This window comes from Vidua macroura, chromosome 2 (assembly GCF_024509145.1).
Source record: "Vidua macroura isolate BioBank_ID:100142 chromosome 2, ASM2450914v1, whole genome shotgun sequence".
NCBI lineage: Eukaryota > Metazoa > Chordata > Aves > Passeriformes > Viduidae > Vidua > Vidua macroura.
The window spans coordinates 40011248-40030513 of record NC_071572.1 but is presented as its reverse complement, the minus strand read 5'-3'; the positions used below and the strand labels follow the sequence as shown (position 1 = coordinate 40030513).

The 19266-nt window shown below is 39.9% G+C and overlaps 1 protein-coding gene across 7 annotated transcripts in view; it reads left to right on the top strand.

Annotated features, from left to right (window-relative positions):
- FARP1 (FERM, ARH/RhoGEF and pleckstrin domain protein 1) overlaps nucleotides 1-19266 on the top strand; it is a 200847-nt gene that overhangs the window by 25229 nt on the left and 156352 nt on the right. For 6 of the 7 annotated variants that reach the window (XM_054003333.1, XM_054003323.1, XM_054003316.1 and 3 more), the window contains exon 2: nucleotides 13795-13990. In XM_054003333.1, the coding sequence (XP_053859308.1) occupies nucleotides 13820-13990 (171 nt within the window). In that variant the 5' untranslated portion in view covers nucleotides 13795-13819. Of the gene's footprint in view, nucleotides 1-13548; nucleotides 13592-13794; nucleotides 13991-19266 lie in introns of those variants that run through there. The other variant, XM_054003307.1, reaches the window with a different exon arrangement.

Sequence of the window (19266 nt, the reverse complement as noted above, 5' to 3'; positions counted from 1 at the left end):
ACAAGGTGTCAGTTCTGCTGATCCATTTCTCATCACCATTTTTCTTTGACTGGCCAAGAGAAACTGCAGTAAGCTTATTTGTTTGTATGTGTTGCTGCTGGTACAGGGCTTTTTCTTTCTTCCTGCTGCTGCTTTTATGGTCAGGGTGCCCTGACCTTCCTCAGTAGGGACTGAATGGAGAAGGACTGAAGTGATGTCAGGTTGTAAATACGTTAGTGAATGGGCTGCAGTGTATTGCTGTTTCCTTCTCTTCTTGGTTTATTTACCAGCTGTAAATACTTTCAGACTTTCCCCTGTTTCAGAATTGATCAGAGTTGTGAACTTCAAAGAAGTTACATCTTCTTTGTCCATATGCTGTGTTGGACAAAATTTGTGTATTTAGACAGAAGGTGGTACCAGATAGATAGGACTGCTTAAGGTACAACTGCTATTCAGAAGGGATTAAACCTTTTGAAGTCTTTTCTGTTGCTTGTATGCTGTGCTGCTTTGCATTTGGCAGCTGCAACATGTGCTTATGCTTCCCTGCTCCTCCCTCTGATACTCTGCAGTATTTATATGCCTGTTTTGGCACCTGGAGAGCAGAAGAAGAGCAGCCCCCAAGTGCAAATGCCTTCCACAGAGGAACCTGCCTTGACTTGTTCATCACCAGTGCAGGACAGGTGGGTCAGGTTGGCTGTGACTTTGTTCTGAAGAACATCTCTTCCTCTCGAAGTGGAGGTGAGTTTGCCATCCTTTTGGAGGATGCACACTGGGATTTTCACAAAGTACAGGGCTTCCTGGTTCCAAAGGGTAGCAACATATTGTTTTCACAAATGGTGATTTTTTTCAATGACCCAATCCAAACTTAAGCTGAAGGAGTTCCTCCAAGGATGAGAGCATGACTACCATCTCTGTTCAGTGATGTGCTCCCTGGGGAAAAGTGCAGACTGCTTCATGCAGGCCAGCCCAGATTGCAGAGCCCAGCTGTGTTAGTGATCCTATGAAAATATAATCCTATTTGATGCTAGAAGGGAAAATTTTCCATACCTGCTAGATGTTTAAATATTCTTTAAGTGGACCACCTTTCTGCTGTAGTGATTTAAAATCCTGAAAATACTCTATGCATGAATTTACATAAAATAAAACAACCTGCATAATATTACATCAATGCACAGTAGATCCCCTCCCATCTATCCAACACTTACGTCATTTTACATCCATTTTTGTTCCCTCCAACACTTCCAGCTGCTTCCCTGCTCTGCTCACTGGGCATCAGTGTGCTCCACATGGGAAAGCTTCTGTGTGTGCATGCTCCTGAAGTGTGTTTACTTGTGCTGAGCTTTGCACAAGTACTCACCTCCTCCACTGAAAGATGAAGAGACTGGGGTGTGTGTCTGTGTGTGTGACTGGGAGTGGTGGATGGCTGGAATCAGAGACAGAGAGTGTGTATATTTGGAGGAGCTTTCAGGTTGCTGGTGCATCTATGGGAGTGGAGGAGTTGGGGCTGAGGTGAAAGGAATGCCAAAAGCAAATCCTACACTGTTTATTTTATGAGGTGGAATTTGAAGGCAGATGCTTCATTTGTAGGCCTTGTGGGAATTGAAATATTCATATTCAGGAGTTATGAAAATTAGGGATAGTGTTTTCTGGACTCTCAAGGTAATGCCAGTCATGTGATTTGCTTTCTTTAAAGTTCACATGAGAAGTCAACCCACCTTAATACATGGAATTTCATTATAGATCAGATGCTATTTAAAGAACATGATTAATATTGCAAAGCAGAAGTTCATAATGTAAAGATGTAGTTCTCCCTTTTTGTGATTTGCACAGAAGTGTAATTATTTAGTTGCATTTTCCTCACCTAGCAATCTTTATGCTGTTTGTTGGGTGTGGAGGCAGTTCTCCTGCCACAGGGCACTGTTGTCGATTGTACTGTCTGTGAGAAAGCTCTGGTTCCGTGCCTTTTGTAGATGTTGAAAGGGGAAGGGTGGCTCAAGATAGTGATGGCCTCCTGCTTTTAAGGAACTGGACTCACTTCTCAACAGAATTCCCTGCATTGTTCAAAGTGATTTAAACACCCAGAAAATGGGTAAACTCTTGATAAGCCTGAGAAAATTAGCAAGAGCTAATTTTCTGAAAGCCTCATGCTCCTGGATGTAGCCTGCAGTTATGTCTAAAGCAAGCTGTGGTCTCTGAAATACTTGAAACATAATTTGGCCCTAAGAACCTTGCTTTTGCATGTACAGAAGCAGTGGGTTTTCATGCTGTTTGACCTAGATCAATAAAATGGATTTAGACTCCAAACTCCTAGTGGAGCCAATGTCTACATGTCTTTTGGACACTTGGGTTTTCTGTCTGTAATTCCCCATATAGGAAGTAAGGATATTGTGATGCCTCCTCCTCAAACAATCAGGAAGTTAGAATAAGTACTTTTTGAGAGAGTAAATCAGCCTTCTCTACAGAAAGCACAGAAAGATAATTGTTAATTCTGTCTTAACAGTAGAGTTCAAGGAGTTAGTAAGCCTTAAGGATAGATCAGGGTAAAAGAAAAAAAAAAAGAAATCCTGAGTGCCTTCCTGTAACTGACTGTGCTTCCTTGTGCAGTGAAATAGGCAGAGTGGTCTTCAGCAATCCAGGGAGGGAAACTGGTAATAGTTATGGTGTGCAAGAACAGGAAAAGGGTAACTTGTAGTTTGATGACATGCTTAAATGCAAACAATTCCTGCCTGATTCTCATCTCTTCCTTGTGCAGTATTCCTTTATTTAAAGAGGAAAACAAGAATATGTTCTGTTTGAAAATGAAAGCTGCCTCAGCAGCTGTAGGGTTTGCACCTTTCAGTGGGGATTTCTGGCACTGGGATAAGAGATTAGAGTAGAAGTGGCAGCAGACATTTGTGCTCCTCTGTGCTGCTCTCACCAAGAGAGGGGGAGACCTCTGAGTTGTTGTGTACATGCAGGATAGGGCTGTTGACTTTGGTCCCACCTCTGGAAGGAAATCATAGAATCATAGAATATCCTGAGTTGGAAGGGACTCACAAGGGTCACTGAGTCCAACTCGTGGCCCTGCACAGGCCAGCCCTGAGAATCGCACCATGTGCCTCCTGAGGATGTTGTCCAAATGCTTCTTGACCTCTGACAGGCTTGGAATCAATCCGGAGGAATCTGTCAGGAATAAAACCTGATGTCATTTTCCATGCACAAGGAAATAAGCTATTTTCTATCAGACATGACATACTTCCCCCCTCCCCCATTTGTCTTGCCCTTCCTGACAATCCTTTTGCACTTTTTGGGACACTTTTTCAGTTTTGGTTTCCTATTCTCTTGTCTTTCACCTGCAGTTTCAGCTCCTTTGCAGAATTGTTGTCAGACACCAGATATCTTGCCTGAATGAATGCCCCTTCCACATCCTTGTCCCATTTTTTTTTGCACTTAGTAAACTTTTGCCTTTTTTCTGCCTTGTTCTGTGCACTGCCTAAATATCCCTGGCTCCCTTCCCTGCCTGTTGCGCTTGCTCTCCCTCCTGTTTTGGGCCCTTTTCCCAGTCTGCTCCTTCGTCTTCCTCAGGTCTGGCATTCGTCCCTGCTGCATTCCAGATGCACTCCTTTCGCTTCCTTGCTGTCCGGGTGCTGGCAGCCCGGCCATGGCCAGCACAGGAAAGATGGGCTCCCTCTGCTCCAGGGCCTGGATCTGCTCCAGAGCCTGGACCTGCTCCAGTTGGGCAGCCATGGAAATGAAAGGAGTCTTGGGCTCCTCTGTTCCCAGGCTGGCGCGTGCTCGCCCGCTCTGCGGGCAGTCCTTGGGTTGCCACTGGGAAATGAGCGGCGTTCGAGTGTGCTCAGCAAGGAAAGGCTCCTGGGAGATCCTGGCTATTGGCTCTCTAAAGGCCTTTGCCTGCCGTGAATGTGCTGCGTGCTACCATCGGATATGGGTATAAAAACTGATTTCCGTGTTCAGCATAATCTAAAGTTACGTGAGACTCAGGAGCAAAGAAGGGAATATGAGGAGTATAGGATGTTCTCCAAGGGAAGGAAGAGCAATCTAATACCCAGCGTGCCTGCTTTGCCCAGCACAGCAGTGTCCTCTGCCGTGCTGCTTTACTGGGAGCCTTGCACTGAGTGAGAAGACCTATAAAAATCTTCCAGGCAGCATTCACGTTGGATTATTTGAAATGTATTATTTATTATGTCCCTCTTTCTGCTTGATCTTTCACTGTCAGCTTCTGCCTCTTAATACCCGAATTTTAAAAATGGATCTGAGTCCTACACCTCTCTGTCTTGCTTGTATTGTGAAGGCTGTTTTGGAGTGTTGCTTCCAATGACATTTTGAGGAGGTCAGTGCAGACTGGTGGGCTGCTTTGGCAGTATTTCTGCTATCTCTCCCTGCCAGTGTTGCAAGGATAGAACAAGAGAACAAGAGAACAAGGTGCAATAGAACAAGAGAATCCGTGCTTTCTACTGTCCACTTTAGTAGTAAAAAGTACAGATTCCACAGATAATGCTTTTTCACGCCTCCAAGCAGGAGAGTAATTAGTTTTGAGGTGTAACAAGAAACCACAGGGGTGTAATCTGTACTGAAACAGGTTTGTTGATAGAGACAATGGTGTGGTTGAACAGGAAAGCCCTTCTCTAGGTGCAGCTTCTAAAGCCTGCTCTAATAGTGCTGTGCTTTGGACTGACTTACGTCAATTTTCATTGTGAAGTTAGTTACAGTGGGAAAAGACATTTGTTCTGCAGGCACAGCAGCACCTCATACAGCTACATCTGTCTTCATGCAGCATGTATAATACTCACATTTTAGCCATACATAAAATGAGGCTGTACCTGTAGCAACAGTATATCCGTGTTATCTCTCACAGTATCTCTGACAGCTGTTCACAGAATAAACACAATGTTATCAATTATCTAAAGACACAAAAGTACCCTATCTTGAAAGATCAGGAGAGCTGATGTAAGACAGGCAGTGTCTGGATTGTGGTGCTTAGCACAGGTAGAGTCTTTCACTGATTGAAGTATTTGCACAAAGATAAATGAGTTAGGAACCTAAGGAAATTTGAAAGTCTTGCAATAATTTTTAAAAGAATTTTTGAATTGTTTTAAAGAATGATGTAATGGCATAATAATGGCATAATTTAAAAACACTCTAGGGTAAGTATTATACAATCACGCATCATGATCCATTTTATCTCCAGCAGGATGCAAGTGAATATATTGTTTTCTAAACAACAGTACATAAAGCAATTTTTTTCTTCATGGTACAAGTATTTCTTGCTGGTACTGTGTCATTATTGTGATATTTCCTTGGTCAAGAATAATAAAGGCTCATATAAAAAGACTTAATTAAAAAAAAAAAAACAAAACAAAACAATCATTGTATATTTAATTATAACAAACAGTTTTACAAACTTATAAAAAGTCTCTTTTTAAATATTTAAAACATCAGGAATTATTTTCTGGTTTTATAGCGGGTTATATACTGAGTGTAGAACTTCGGCCATAAATACATTTTTCCTGGTGCACGAGCTATGTAATAATTTTGTGGGAGTCTGATCACAAGCTTTGGGCATAAAGGAAACTAGTCAAGGCCATTACAGCCTCAGTTTAGCATGTTTGGATAGGCATCATCTGTGGCTCCCCAGTGCTGAGCACTGATGTCATTGCCTCTGTGGTTTGGAGCCGCTGGGCCGTAGGGGTGCCCAGCCCCTGAGTGAGCACAGTGTGCACTGCAGCTCCTGGGCTTCTGCTCCCTACTCGTGCAGCTCACCAACACAACGTGTGGGGGTACCTGGAGTGACACCTCTGATGGCTCTCAGCAGGAGAGAGAGCGGGACCAGTGCGTTTACCATGGTGTCGGGTCTTCTGGTAGGAGTCTGTGTGCTCAGGGCAGGGAGAAGCTCCTCTGAAGGGCCACTGAATGCCTGAATTAGTCTCTGGTGCTCAGCAGTTCTCTGGAGGATCTGGCTTGCATTTAGGCAGTGTGAATACCTCTACTGTATGCTCATACTTGGTTCAGAGAAATAGCATTTCCCCTGAGCTGTTTTATTTCTCAAAACCAGGACTGTATCAGATTTTCCCCCAACTGCTGAACAGTAGTATTAATGTAGTGTGTTATTTATTCTTTTGACATGTTTTTATTTCATGGAAAACATCTACGTTATGCTTGAAGCTGGGTATGAGTTGCTGGATCCCTTTCAGAATTCTGTTAAATCTGGAAGTAAATCAGATTACTTTGTTCTACTATAAGCACATTCGGCTTGGCTTTCACATGAGGTGTTGTATGGGTGAATGAGCCCAGAGCACTCCAGCTGGTGCAACAGCTTTATTTATGCAGAGAGATGGCATGAAAGGGTTTTGGAAAATGCTTTTAATGGCTTCAGAATTGATTTGTGCCACTATTGAACCACCAAACTGCTTAAAGTTCTTACTCACTTGGCTTGTGTTTTCTAGTGACAAAGTCTGGGCTCAAGTGATGACCTGGTTAATCAGGAAATTCTGCTGGTTGGAAACACAAGAAGCAGAGGTTTTCTTAGACTCTCCTTATAAGTTCCTAGCATTTACCATGGTCTTTCTGTTCATAATGTGAAATAGTTTTTGCCAACATGGTGATGCTTTTATGTCTCAACTGTAAAATGCTTTACGTCTTCATAAAATTATAACATGTACTTTCTCACTGTTGCAACACATTTTATCATCAGTGAAGGATTAGCTGGGTGACTTTGGCATGTATTTCATGTACTCTTTATTCTTAATAATTTTTCCCCCATGGATGTTTTTTTTTTAAATCACATTTTGTTACTTGTGCGACCGTGCTGAATTTCACTTTTTCATAGGTTTTAGTGACAGAATTGGCAGGTTATGCAAAGTAGAAGGGCTGTCAATAAAATCGAGTATGTAAGTATACGATACTTACACAAGTATACAATACTTACATACTTGCAGCTTCTTCCTAAGCATAATTTCTTATGCAGGCAGTTTTGTCACAGGGTTGAAAAACATCTCAGAAAGCAGGTTGGGAGTTTCACAGTGAGGAAGGAATATCTTCTCCCTGGCCCGAGATAAAGCAGAAATTTTGTAGAAGAGGTGTGGTCTTGTCCACTTGCGAAAGTAAAGTGTCAGGGAAGTATTTTCAATGGAAAACAGTGTTGAACTTCATGTATAAGTATGTTATGAACACATAGATGGTAGTTAAATGCTGATGCAGTAAGTGCAAAGCAAGTGAGCAATATTTAATTCAAATTTTAACTTGTCTAATAACAAATGAAGCATTTGTGTGGAAATACCTCCCTCTGGTCTATTAAGGGATTCACGGCTCCACAAGATCCCTGTTTTGCTCAGACTGTGCCTTTGGATGTGAAGGGAAAACATAGTTGGGTGAGAGTCACTAATTGAGCAATTGGAGCTAATCATCCCCTTGGCTTAGCAGATGAAACACTAATTTTCCTTCCAGGTGTAGCCAGAATTACCTGTTTGTACAGTGCCTTCAAGTTGGCTGACTTAAAACCTGAATTAAAAACTTTAAAATCAGTGGTGTTGGTTTGAATATGATGTTGGCATTCCTGATTCAAGTAAGTGATGTTGATCATGGTACAGGGGTGCCAGGTAGGGGTAGTGAAGAACAAAGTGAAGACAAGTCTCCAGAGGTTGGGAAACAGTCGCAATCAGGCAAAAGAGTAACTTGTATGAAGAGGTTTCAGAGGAGTTCCTTTGAGAGGGTGAGTGTAAGAAGTTTTGCTTACTTAATTACTCATTTATATATGTACAATGGCTTTGCTTGCTTGTGTGAGATGCAGGGAGGAAGAAAAATCTTTTGCCTTCAATCAGTTTCTAATGCAACATTGTCCAGAAATGTAACACAAAGTGAATCAATATGTCTGCTGACTTGTTCAATATCAGTGATGGCCATCAAAAGTAATTGCAATGTTGTGGGTTGAAATCAAGTATTTGTAGACCAGATTGGCTTAATTCACAGAGCAGTGTGTATTTGTGCTTAAGGGATGAGGATTTTCACAGAGGCAATTGGAAAAGCATAGATTTATCTATCACTGCACTTGTTGATAGATCTACTGACAGGTGTGTGGCTAAGGAAAAAAGATAGCACACGTCAAATTTGTGCAGGATGGGACCGTTCTTTGCTGACATCTGGCAGAATAATTGGAATCTGGGACAGCTGCTAGTGCCACAGAATTGCAGACAGTTTTAGGACCTGAATGCAATGAAGATAAATGAGTTCCAGTTGGAAGCTGAATGGCCCTAAAGCCGGAAACGAATGTGGGCACTCTGAATGCTGTACTGATAGGCTTGCAAGAGGTGTTTTTTATCCTGTACAGTCATAAATGCTCATTATTCTGGATCTCAGGCCACATTATTGTCCATATGAATAGTTGGAGTTCTTAAAGCTTTGTGTTATGCTCAGGTCCCTAAATTTGACATTGGTTTCAGGCTCTAGCTGGTTTGGTGTTAACTACATGTACTCTATTGCTTTACAAACCTGAGCATTCAGTTTGTCCAGCTGCATAACCATCCCACAGAAACTGGGTCAAGGGATAAGAGAGTGTTATATAGAGGTTTTCAGAGTCTGACCAAGATAGGCAACTTTATGGGCTCTCTTCAGTTTCAGTACAGGTGATGAATTTTATTCTTTCAGAGATAGTCTTGCATAGCTGAGGGAATTTCTTATTGCTGCAGATTTTAGGAAGTCTGCAGAATGCTGAAGAATCTGATTCTAAGACTTGCTTCTGCAAGTCTCTGATTTTTGCTAGGCAGCCATGGTGTTTTCTTGAGCAGGAAGATTTTTCAGGGTTAGTTTTCTGCTTCTTTAGGGACAGGAAAAAGATAAAAAAGATAAATCTGTGTTTAGAAATTAAGCCCGGTTAAGGACTTCACCCTCCATCCCCTTTTCCACTGACTGTACAGGGGATAGGTCAGGACATGACCTATCTTCTTGCTGATCTTCTTGACCATACCTCACCTTGAGCTTCTCTACTTCTCACTTCATGAAGCAGCCAACACTTACAGTGTTAACCTTTTTTGTTTTGAGCTAGAAGACAGTCTAATAGTACAGAAAAACTGAATTTTTCTTGCCTTCCTTCTCTGAGTATTGTGGGTGTGAGCAGAAAGGGCAGACAAGAAACTGAACACAAATCCCTTCAGCTACAAGGTTTCCTTTAGAGTCTGAGTCAAACTTAGTCTACTGGGTGCAAGCAGAGAAACAGACACCCAGCACCTGTGTCTGTATTACTGCCCTTCAAGCTTGAACTATTTTTCTGTAGGAACTTTTCCCATTTCTTTGCTTCTGCTTCTGCTGGGTTTTGTCAAAGAAATTATAAGTTGGACTTCACTGATCCTTTTAGGTCCCTTCCAAGACAGGATATTCTGTGATTCTGTGATTTACATGAATAATTTAATTTTTTTTTGTAATAATTGTATTTGCTTTGTACAGTTCTACCAGGGACTTGCGGAAATTAGGCAGGATAATGCTTCACAGTATAAAAACCTGAACTGTATTGGCCCTCTGTCTGCTTCCCATCATTTCAGACTGAATTTTAGTTTCAGTCTTCCTGGTCCTGTTGCCTTGTTATGCTGTTACTATTTTTTAATATGGGTTCAAGCTGCTTGATTTCATTTTTATGGTAATTCTGATGTACTGATGAAAAGGGAGCATCATTGACAATTTATGCTGCATGTATAGAATTTTCTCTTGCTGAAGGTATCCAAATCTGCTATGTGCCTTTGGTAGGGCTATACTCACACCACCCCACTGTGCCTCAGGCTTCCTCACCTTTAAGAGGAGTGTCCTGAGCACTGTGCTCCCTTCTCTTTCACGCTGTGGAAACGGGTCATAAGGAAAATAAAAGAATGGGAAAGGGCCTAGATACATGGTACCAATCTCCCCCATAACAGCAGTCTTCAGGCTTTGGGAACCACTTGCATCAAATTCTGAGCCCTGGTCTGACCTAAAGAGCAGAGTAGGTGAGAGACAGAGTGGCATCTATTCCAACATACTGCTTCTGTTTTCCTCAGTATTTTGTAATTTTTGTAGCCCTTTATTCCTGCACCTGTTTTCCCTGCCCCAGCACCAACAAGTGCTGTTTATACTCAGAGCTCCCTTTATACTAAGGAAGTTTGATACTTTTTTCATCCTGCCAGAGAAAAATATGTGGAAATTTTAGTTGGCCAGAACCTTACTGATGCTATAAAATGTGCATGCTTTAAACATGGAGAACTAAGGTGGCTTTGTGCTGAACCACATTGTGGCCTATGTCCAGCTACTGCATAAGTATATACAGACTTCCAATTTTTAATCTAAGCATTTAGTATCTGTATAAAAGGGTTATTAATGTGTGATTAGAACAAAACCACATCTCCTCATCTATCTAATGGCAGTTGTAGGGTTTTTTTTGTGTCTTCCAGGTGCTGTAAGTAGAGAAAGCTTGAGTCAGCCCAGTGGCCTGACAGCGGCTGACTGGGCTTAGCTTACCTTGGCATTGGATTTTCCAGCCTGTCAAGAGCTGATTTAATTTGCTAAGCCAGCCAAGAACAAAACAATGAATTGTTTTCTTTTGAGTTAGAGAGGTGCCGTGGCTCAGTCTGAGGAGGGTGAGAGTCATTGCTCAGCATCAGGCAGGACTGTATGGGTGGGAGCTGGGAAGGAGCAGAAGGGGACAAGCCTCCCCCATGGGCAGCTCTGCTGTCTCAGTAAGTTCTCCCCTCACACAGGTTAGGATACAGGTTCATTCTCTGCAGCGGAATCTCTCCATCTTGCAGGTGCTACAGCACTACTGAGAATGGCGCTGACATCCAGTGAACCTGCAGCTGAAACAATGGACTTCATTTTGGCCCTGGGTTTCAACAGCTGTCAGAAAGAGCAGACAGAAACTTAATAATTCTCTTTTGTTTGCTGCTCTCTGCTTCTGTATTGGTTATCTGTCTCCACATATGTTTTGCTTAGAGCTGCATATGCTAGAATCTGGTGGCTGCTGCTCTTTCTTCTTGATTAATACCTTCCCCAATTTACTGTCATCTTTCTACTAGAGTGTCTTTGAATTTCTCTATCATTTGACCAGACCTGATCCATCTCTTCATTGTGACAGACATTAGGCATCCTAATCCCCTCAGGTTTGCTCAGTGTTTGCTTAATACTTTGCTTTGGTTGCGTTCTGTGACCTTAGTTCACTGTCTCCTAGATGAAAGTGATATAAAGGTATACAGCTTGGCTGATGTGCTGTGTTGTTTTAGAGAGGGTAATTTTTAAGGCCTCTTACATAAAAGTATAGTAAAAATATTAAGCTGATGTTATGACAGCAGCATAGTGAGACTAATGGCATGCAGAAAAAAAAACCCTAAATAACTTCCATTGCAGCATGCTGATGTTTTGGCATATAGGTTAAAAAAACGAAAGGTCTTCTTTTAATTTTCCAAGTAGCAGATGCTTGTGACCAGGGTAGCCAACAGTTCTTAGATCTTTGCTTCCAAATGAAAGTGTTACAACCAAATGGTTAAATATATATTAAAACAAGAACTTCTATATTACTAACAATAAAAAATCACTCCGCTGTATATATGGAGTGGTTCTGCTTGTACCTTTCCTCCATGATTTTTTGGCTCCTAAATTATGAGTGGTTTTTATGTGTTTCATAAAGTTTATTGGTCTGTCTGATTGTGTGTGTGGGCCACTGTATCATCTAGTCAGAAGAACATTTATAGAAGGGTTCAATGTCTGTAATACTTCCTTGCATGGATTATTTTATGGTATCACTTTAACTGACTTGATTGATTCCTGTAATTATGATTTATGATTTATGATTCCTGTAATATTTCCTTGCATGGATTATTTAATGGTATCACTTTAACTGACTTGATTGATTCCTGTATTTATGATTTAATGGAAAGAACATAACCAAAAACTTCTGTAGTAACAGAGCAGTTGTAGAGGTCCTGTCTGCCCTCTTGGTGCTGGCTGGGGTATGTGGTGACTCCAAAAGAGCTCTTACTCAGACCAGAATCTGTGTGCACTTCTAGACTGGGTGCCTGTGCTACCTTTTTAGATGATCCTGTGTACTCCATACACAGGAAAACCAGATTAATTTGTAAAGGGGCCTGGAGTCTTTCTGTGTACTGCTTGGTGTCTTTTCTTCTGGAATTCCTGCTTCCATCTGAGGCCTCCTTGTTGGCACTGCTTGTCTTATAAAAAGATTTAATTTAATATTTTTAAAGAAGAAGATAAATATAACTGATTCCTCATAGATTTTTAGATTGCAATGATAATTGAGGAAAAGTTTTCCTCTCTGGTAGTGGTTGGCATGGGCTTGGGTAGGTTTCACTACTATCTCTCTGACCTTGATGAGCAGGTTAGTGCTGAATTGCTGCAAAAGCTTGCCTGCATTTTTTTCTTCTCCTTCACTTGTGCCCATTGAGCTGATATGTAGAAGTGTGGGATCCATAATTTTAAATTCCCTTCCTTCTCAGCTAACATTTCTTTTAATCCAAGTGCTGTTTTAAATTTTTTTTATGCCTAGGTATTTGCTGTGTAAAAAATCTGTGGGAACAGATTAGTCAAGACATGGAAGAGTAATGTGTAGTAAATAGTGCATCCTGCCAAATACAGGGCTGTTTTTATTCTATCCTTATGGTGGGAACTGGTGTCTTATTACCTGTCACTTTTCTTTATGGAGTCCTGTAGAACTGGTAATGCATTCACAAATTCATAGGCTGTCTTGTGCTTCCTTTTGTTCCCATATAGGCTTCTCAAGAATTGTAACCTCAGAGTTAAAGCCAGGCAGTGATTGGCAGTACTCTTCTTATGCCTCTGTTCATCTGGAAAGTTGCATTTCCATTTGTGCTCATCTGTGTGCTACATGTTTTGGTCGTTGATCACTGTATAAAAGTCATGCAGAATGAAAATGCATTTACCAAGAAAGATAAATGGACAGTAGAAGTGGGTTTCATCAGAAACCCATCTAGAGTGTCAAAAAGCAGTGTAGGAAAAGTGAAATAAAATTCTAGTGTGATGTGTAACATTCAACAATAAAACTAATGGTCTTTGAATTTAAAAAGAAGGTTAAAAGTTGTGCCAGTAATGAAGAGACGATTGTGCCAATAAGAACAGATGACTGGGGATAAAAGCATCATACAGTCAACTTAGGACACCCAATTAGTGTTGGTTTTTTTCCTGGCCTCCCCATATCATGTCCTCACAGTTCTTGGCTCATGAGTGGGATCAGGCCAGGCCCTGGGTCTAGAGCAGCTCTGGTCCCCAGCTTATAGTTGGTGTCATCTTGTACCCCTTGGCTTTCCTGCTTCGCAGACCCATATCAAGGTGGCAGCTGCAAAGTGCCAGTGAAGGCTGGAAGGAAAAAGTGCTGATGTAGCCAAGAGGGAACGATGGTCAGCAAGTGCTGAGTTGTTTCACTTGCTCTTCTTGCCTTCCTACCTTCTCTGGGAATCCTGTCTGGGGGTGATAATAGCCTGATTCATAAATAATTTAAAATTTACATAATTAATTGAAATCTGGGTTCTGTCGTGCTCTATTTCCAATGTGGTCTTGTTTACTTTTCCAGGAGAAAAGGAATAATTTTCCCTTGTGCAGTACCATAGCCTGTCTATCAGCCTTACCCAAGGTGATTAGGCTGTGTATTTTGAAAAGTATAAAGTTTGCCTGATTTTCTTGTCTTCATATGAGACACTAAGAAGAAATTGTGATGGCTCTTTTTGTTAATGGTCATACAGTTTACTACCTGTAAGCATATATAGCATGATGCTTATGTGAAAAACAACTTCTTTATGACTGATATGGTCTTCTTTGTCCTTATTCTTTTATCAGATATAAGAAACAAGTTTCCCTAAACATGGGTGAAACTGAGCAGAGACCAACAGCAGGATCCCGCTTAGGAGCTCAAGAAAATGCTGGGATCAGTACTTTGGAGCATGGACAGAAACCACCTATGACAACTCCAGGAAAACTTGTCTCTATCAAAATTCAGATGCTGGATGACACACAAGAAACTTTTGACATTCCGGTAAGGATATGGAGGATGGGGTGGCCAAAGATTAATCAAGTATTTCTGATAATGCATGTTCTCAAACCAGTTCTCTCTATATTTCAGCTGTGATTCTTTGGCTAATGAATTTGTGTTGCAGAGAAAATGGCTGTTGTGTATATCAGCATTAAATAGATCATGGTGCAATACAATAGCATTAAGCAGGGAAGTGAACTGTAGATTACAGTTTTTAATTCCGTTTCTGTTTGAACAGCTTCAGGAGAAGATAAAGTCCTTGGTGTTTTTTTTTTTTTTCCTTCAAATATTACATTAGTGGTTCCCTCTACTTTTTGAACAATTGATGTATTTCTTTGCCGCTGTTTTGCTCTTGATCCAGTAAACTGTAGATCTATACAGACCTTTTTGTGTTTCCTCTGGCAAGTCCTTAGGATATTAACTTGAAATCATCAAAGTTTTCAATAATTTATATCACTCTTACAGGCACCGAGTGCTCTCACAGAAGTTGAGTGCAAGAAAAGAAGCAAAGCAGTCTCATCTAAAGTTTCTCTGTACCCTGTTGAGATTAATCTAGGTTTGTCCTTGCCAAGCAGACAAAGCTGCTACTGCTTTAGTGTGTGGTTGTGATCAGTAGAATCAGTTAGAATTATTTTTGATACCAAGACCAATCCAGTTTCACACAATCTATCTGTTGGTAGCCACTAATGATTTTACCATGCCGAGCTTACACAATTAACATGTAATGTGGTTGAACACAGCTGCTGTTATGGAAGTGTACTGGAATGTATAATTTTTGAAGTCTTCAGGCTTCATTGAATAGGAAAGCGGAAACCTGAGTTCAAATTTCATCCTTTGTTACTTGCTTTTTCTGTAGCTGTGATAATTTCTATGTCTTCATTGGCTGAGTTTTCCCTTCTGTAAAATGGAGGATCACCAGCGACATACAGAGATCTTAGACATATAGTGCTCTAAACTGTATGTTTAGAGAAAAATGTTACCCCTGTATTAACATAAAGGAATTCTCATTATGAAAATTATAATTTAAAAAAAATGTTTATATTCTTTTTATGACCTGCTTATGAGGTTTTGTTTGTCTGTTGTACATGCAGATGCTTTTTGATCTGCTCTCTGCTGCTGTTTGTGATCCAACTGCAGCTTTGTGTTCAGTCTCAGATTTTATTTTAGTGGAAGGTAAATTCTCTGGGCAGGTAGGTTATGGGTGAACTGAACTGCCATCAAGTGAAATGCCCATGTATGTAGCAACTTGTTACACTTCTATGCCTTTCAGAATGCCTGTCAAATATCCACAGCAAACAGTCTTTAGGTAAAAGCAGTCTGTCGACAATTGTTGCTGTTCAAAAGTGTAGTTATAGTTTAAATCATCAAACACTAATAGAATTTTGGCGCTCTTTTATGTGATATAAATATCTCTACTATTTCAGAGACAAGTTTGGGTTTTTTTTAACCCATCTGTAGATGCTAATTCACTGTATTTTGAAAACTGAAAATGATGTGCAGACTTAACAGAAACCATTTAGAGATTAGGTCCCTTTCATTAAATTGTTTATAAGAAAATATAAGATCATGTGTATGCAATGCACCCTATAACTCCAGGTTTGCTTCTGGGAGTTTGAGAAAACAGTATTTTTTGGTCTTTAATATTAGAAAATATCAATATTTAATTTGTTTTTAACTTCAGCAACACCTGGAAGACCTGGGATATAAACAACTTTCTGTTGAGATCACTTCAATATGATTATTTTCAGAGACTTTTATTTCATAACCATCACTACTCAAGGAAAGCCCAGTTGGTTTGAAAGTCAGACCTGGTGGTGAAATATAAAGGATGCTTAGATACAAAATCTTTTACAGCAAATCTTTTGTAAAGCCTTTTGTCTTTAACCCCTGCATAGTCAAATGGAGGAATGCGTGTTGTTTTCAGTCTGCTCTAAAAGATACTTATTGTTTTAGTCCCATCTCATAAAACTGATTAAGTTTTGATACATCTAAATTGAGGTGTTTATTCATGTTGGAAACCCCATGTTCCTGTTTATAAGCTTCATGTTTTTAGCCAAATTGGTGCAGTATACACAGAAAAGGAAAGTGATACCATTTCAACAAAATATTTTAGGAGCAGCAAGTGTGGCCGTGGGCAGAAGACGTTAAACATACATGGCTAAGCACATCTGTGGGTTTGCTTTTCAGTGGAGAATTAAAGACTTTTTGCGTGGTTGAAGATCTGAACTACGCTTCCCAAAACCTGAGCTCCTATGATCATGAAAATAGCTTTGCAAATACCATACAAGTACAAACTGAGAAGGATTTGTTTTTCCTACAATTTCAGGAATTTTGCTGCACAAACCTGTGTTAGCAAATGAACCATACTTTGGGTGGTTTTATTGATGCTTGTAGTGTCTTGTAGGATGGTATGAAATTTAATGATGCCAGTTTATTATTTTCTCATGAAGTCTGAGTAAAAACAGAAAGAGATGCTGGTGCTACTTCCTCCTGAGTTTGAGGGAACTAGTGAAGTAGTTGGGACTGTCCCTCTGTCTGGTCCTACCTCTCTGCTATTCTTGTTATACCTTCAGCACCACCACCCCATTAGCTGTAAGACCATATCTATGTAGTATCTTTATTGGACTTGTTATTGTTTTGTTTGGACATTGTCATGGGTTTAGGTTTTTATTGTGTGCTTATTTGTTTTTTCTTGTTTATTGAATTTTGGTTTGGTTTGTTTTTAAATTATATTCTAGGAGACATGATTCAATATCCTTGCTCTTAAGCAACCCCTTTTCTCACATTGTATACAGATGACTTGTTAAATGAGTGCCAAATCCGTCTGATTTTTATGTCTGTTCTGTATATAACAAAACAGGAGGAAGATATGACCTACTTCCATTACCCCTCAGTGTTGCTGCTCTTCGGGCTTGTTTAAAAGTAAAGTAACTTCAGTGTCATTTGAGTTTCTAAAGGAAAATTATTCTTTAGGTGTTAGTGCTTTGTTGCCATATAATCATACCATGTCTGGCTCATTGTATTACTTCTCACAAGAAAAAAACCCAAATGAACAAAAAAGAGAGAAAAAACGTGCCTATGTATGGACTCGTAAATTATATATTTTTAATAGGAAAAAACCCACATAGTATGTGGAGAGAGTTTGTATGGGAGATTTCAAAAACAGAAGTCACAGTGAAGGCCTTTTCATCAATTGTTGTAAATGGAATATTGTAAAAGAAAGAGATACATAAGAAAAAATCTTTTATGCTGCTTGCTGTTAACAAACAATATTTTGTTGAAGAATCTTCCAACATTCCTGTATTCCAAAAAGCTAGTGAAAACCTGAATAGATAATCCTGGATCCTTTTACACGCACATCCATTTAGCTGGTTGGGTACACATGCTTGAAGGAGGCAGGGGGAAGGTAGGCACTGCTGTTTGAAAAAAAATAGATTACATGACTTTGACTTTATATTTCCTGCCTTTAACATGTAAGGAAAGTATAAAATTCATTAGTTATCTTTTTTGAGCACATTTTTGTCTCTTCAGCTATGAGAAGTTATGTAGAACATCCTTCCCTCTTTTGAGTTATTCAGCATTTTATGAGTGAGTCTCTGTACATTTAGTTTTTTGTCTGCCACAAACTCTCACACAAGAACTAGGTGTCAGCTGCAGTTGCAGGTGATTAGTGCCTGAAAATCAGGCCATGAATCAAGAGTTCCTGGTCATCCAGCACTTGCAGCTGTTGGTCATGATGTTGCATGCAATTGTGGAATATATTTCTCCCCTGCCTTTTGTTTCTAATTTCCACTTTGGCTGTATTTACTGACAAATTAGTTAGATATGCTTAGTGGAGACTGCAGAGGTCCAAAACACAGCGTTCTGTTTCAGCCAGTGTTTGGCTGAGTTATGGCTATGTGATAGAATGAGTAAATAAGTTTCCTTTCTGCTAGGTAAGAGGATCACAGCTTTAGCTAAAATTATTAATATGAAGGAGAAAGAATATTTTCCACCTGTGTACACATAATGATAATTATATATAGATAGATCTTGGGCATTTTGAAAAGTTGACACTTCAACCTGAAGACTTGCAAAACCCAACACTGCAAAACAGAGGTTGTGTATTATATAATAGAAGGTGGAGATGTACAGTTCTGTACTGCTTGATTTTCCTCTGCTTTTATTTCTCACCTAAGTTAGTTGAAAGAGAACTTTATTAATTCCATAAAGCCATAGCAAAACTTATATTTTCATATGTTTGTTTTGATATGATCTCCCCTATAGATTCAAAGCAGTTTAAGTGAAAATGAAATACAGTTTTTAAAGAACAGTAAAAACAACTGATGATTGCATCTACTTCAGATCCTTCTGGGGAAAAAACCCTTTCATGTGTAGTGTCTATGACATTTTTATTAAATTTACTTTTATAGTTGTTTCATTGCCAGAAGTAATCTGTTTTAAAACTGCTCCTAAGTGCAGAGTCAGTGTTGTTGCTGTCTAGGTAATGCTGAAGACAAGACTGATTCTCTTATTAGACTGCCAGGATGATTTGGTGACTCAGACCAAGTTTAACCCTGACTGATAGGATGCTTGCTGCTGCTCATGTCCTACTCTCTGGGTAAATGGCGCTGATGTGGCTGGGATGATACTGTTGATGCTACATAGCAAGTAAGAGCTGATTCTTTATTTTTGGCATCAAAGGTGAGATCAAAGTATGTCATAGGAGATTAGGATTCTTCTTTTGGTTAGGATCTGATCTCTTTAATTAAAACCAAACCGAAGTCTTCTTTATTGTGTCTGCAAGAAAATAGTTGCTTCCTTTTTGTGGCAGTCTTTTGGAAGGACCAAAACATGCTTGCCTGTCCTATTACTCAAGTTTATTAAACATCTGGTTTTTGTATTGTGTCAACTTCCTTTCCCTTTGAATATATTCAAGCTTTCTGAAATATGCAGGGTTGGAAAATGTCATCTGCTTTGGGGGATTAACATGGGTTTCTTAAGCAACAGGAGCCTCTTAATAGAAAGCAGGGTAAAGGTGTAATCCTTTGTAAACGTCACTTGTACACATTTAATTTCAATTTGCTCTTCTCTTGAAAGAGAAAAGCTGTAGATTAACTGAGAATACAGAATAAAGACCAAATGGTCTTGGATCTACAACTATTTATCTTCCACTGGAGTTTGGATGTAGTACCTTGGCAGGGAATTTCTCTGCCTCAATCCCAAATTTTTCAGAGAGAAAGACTTCATAATCCTGTTGGGGGTCTGTTTCTTAAGGATAATGTTCTGGCTGAGGTTTT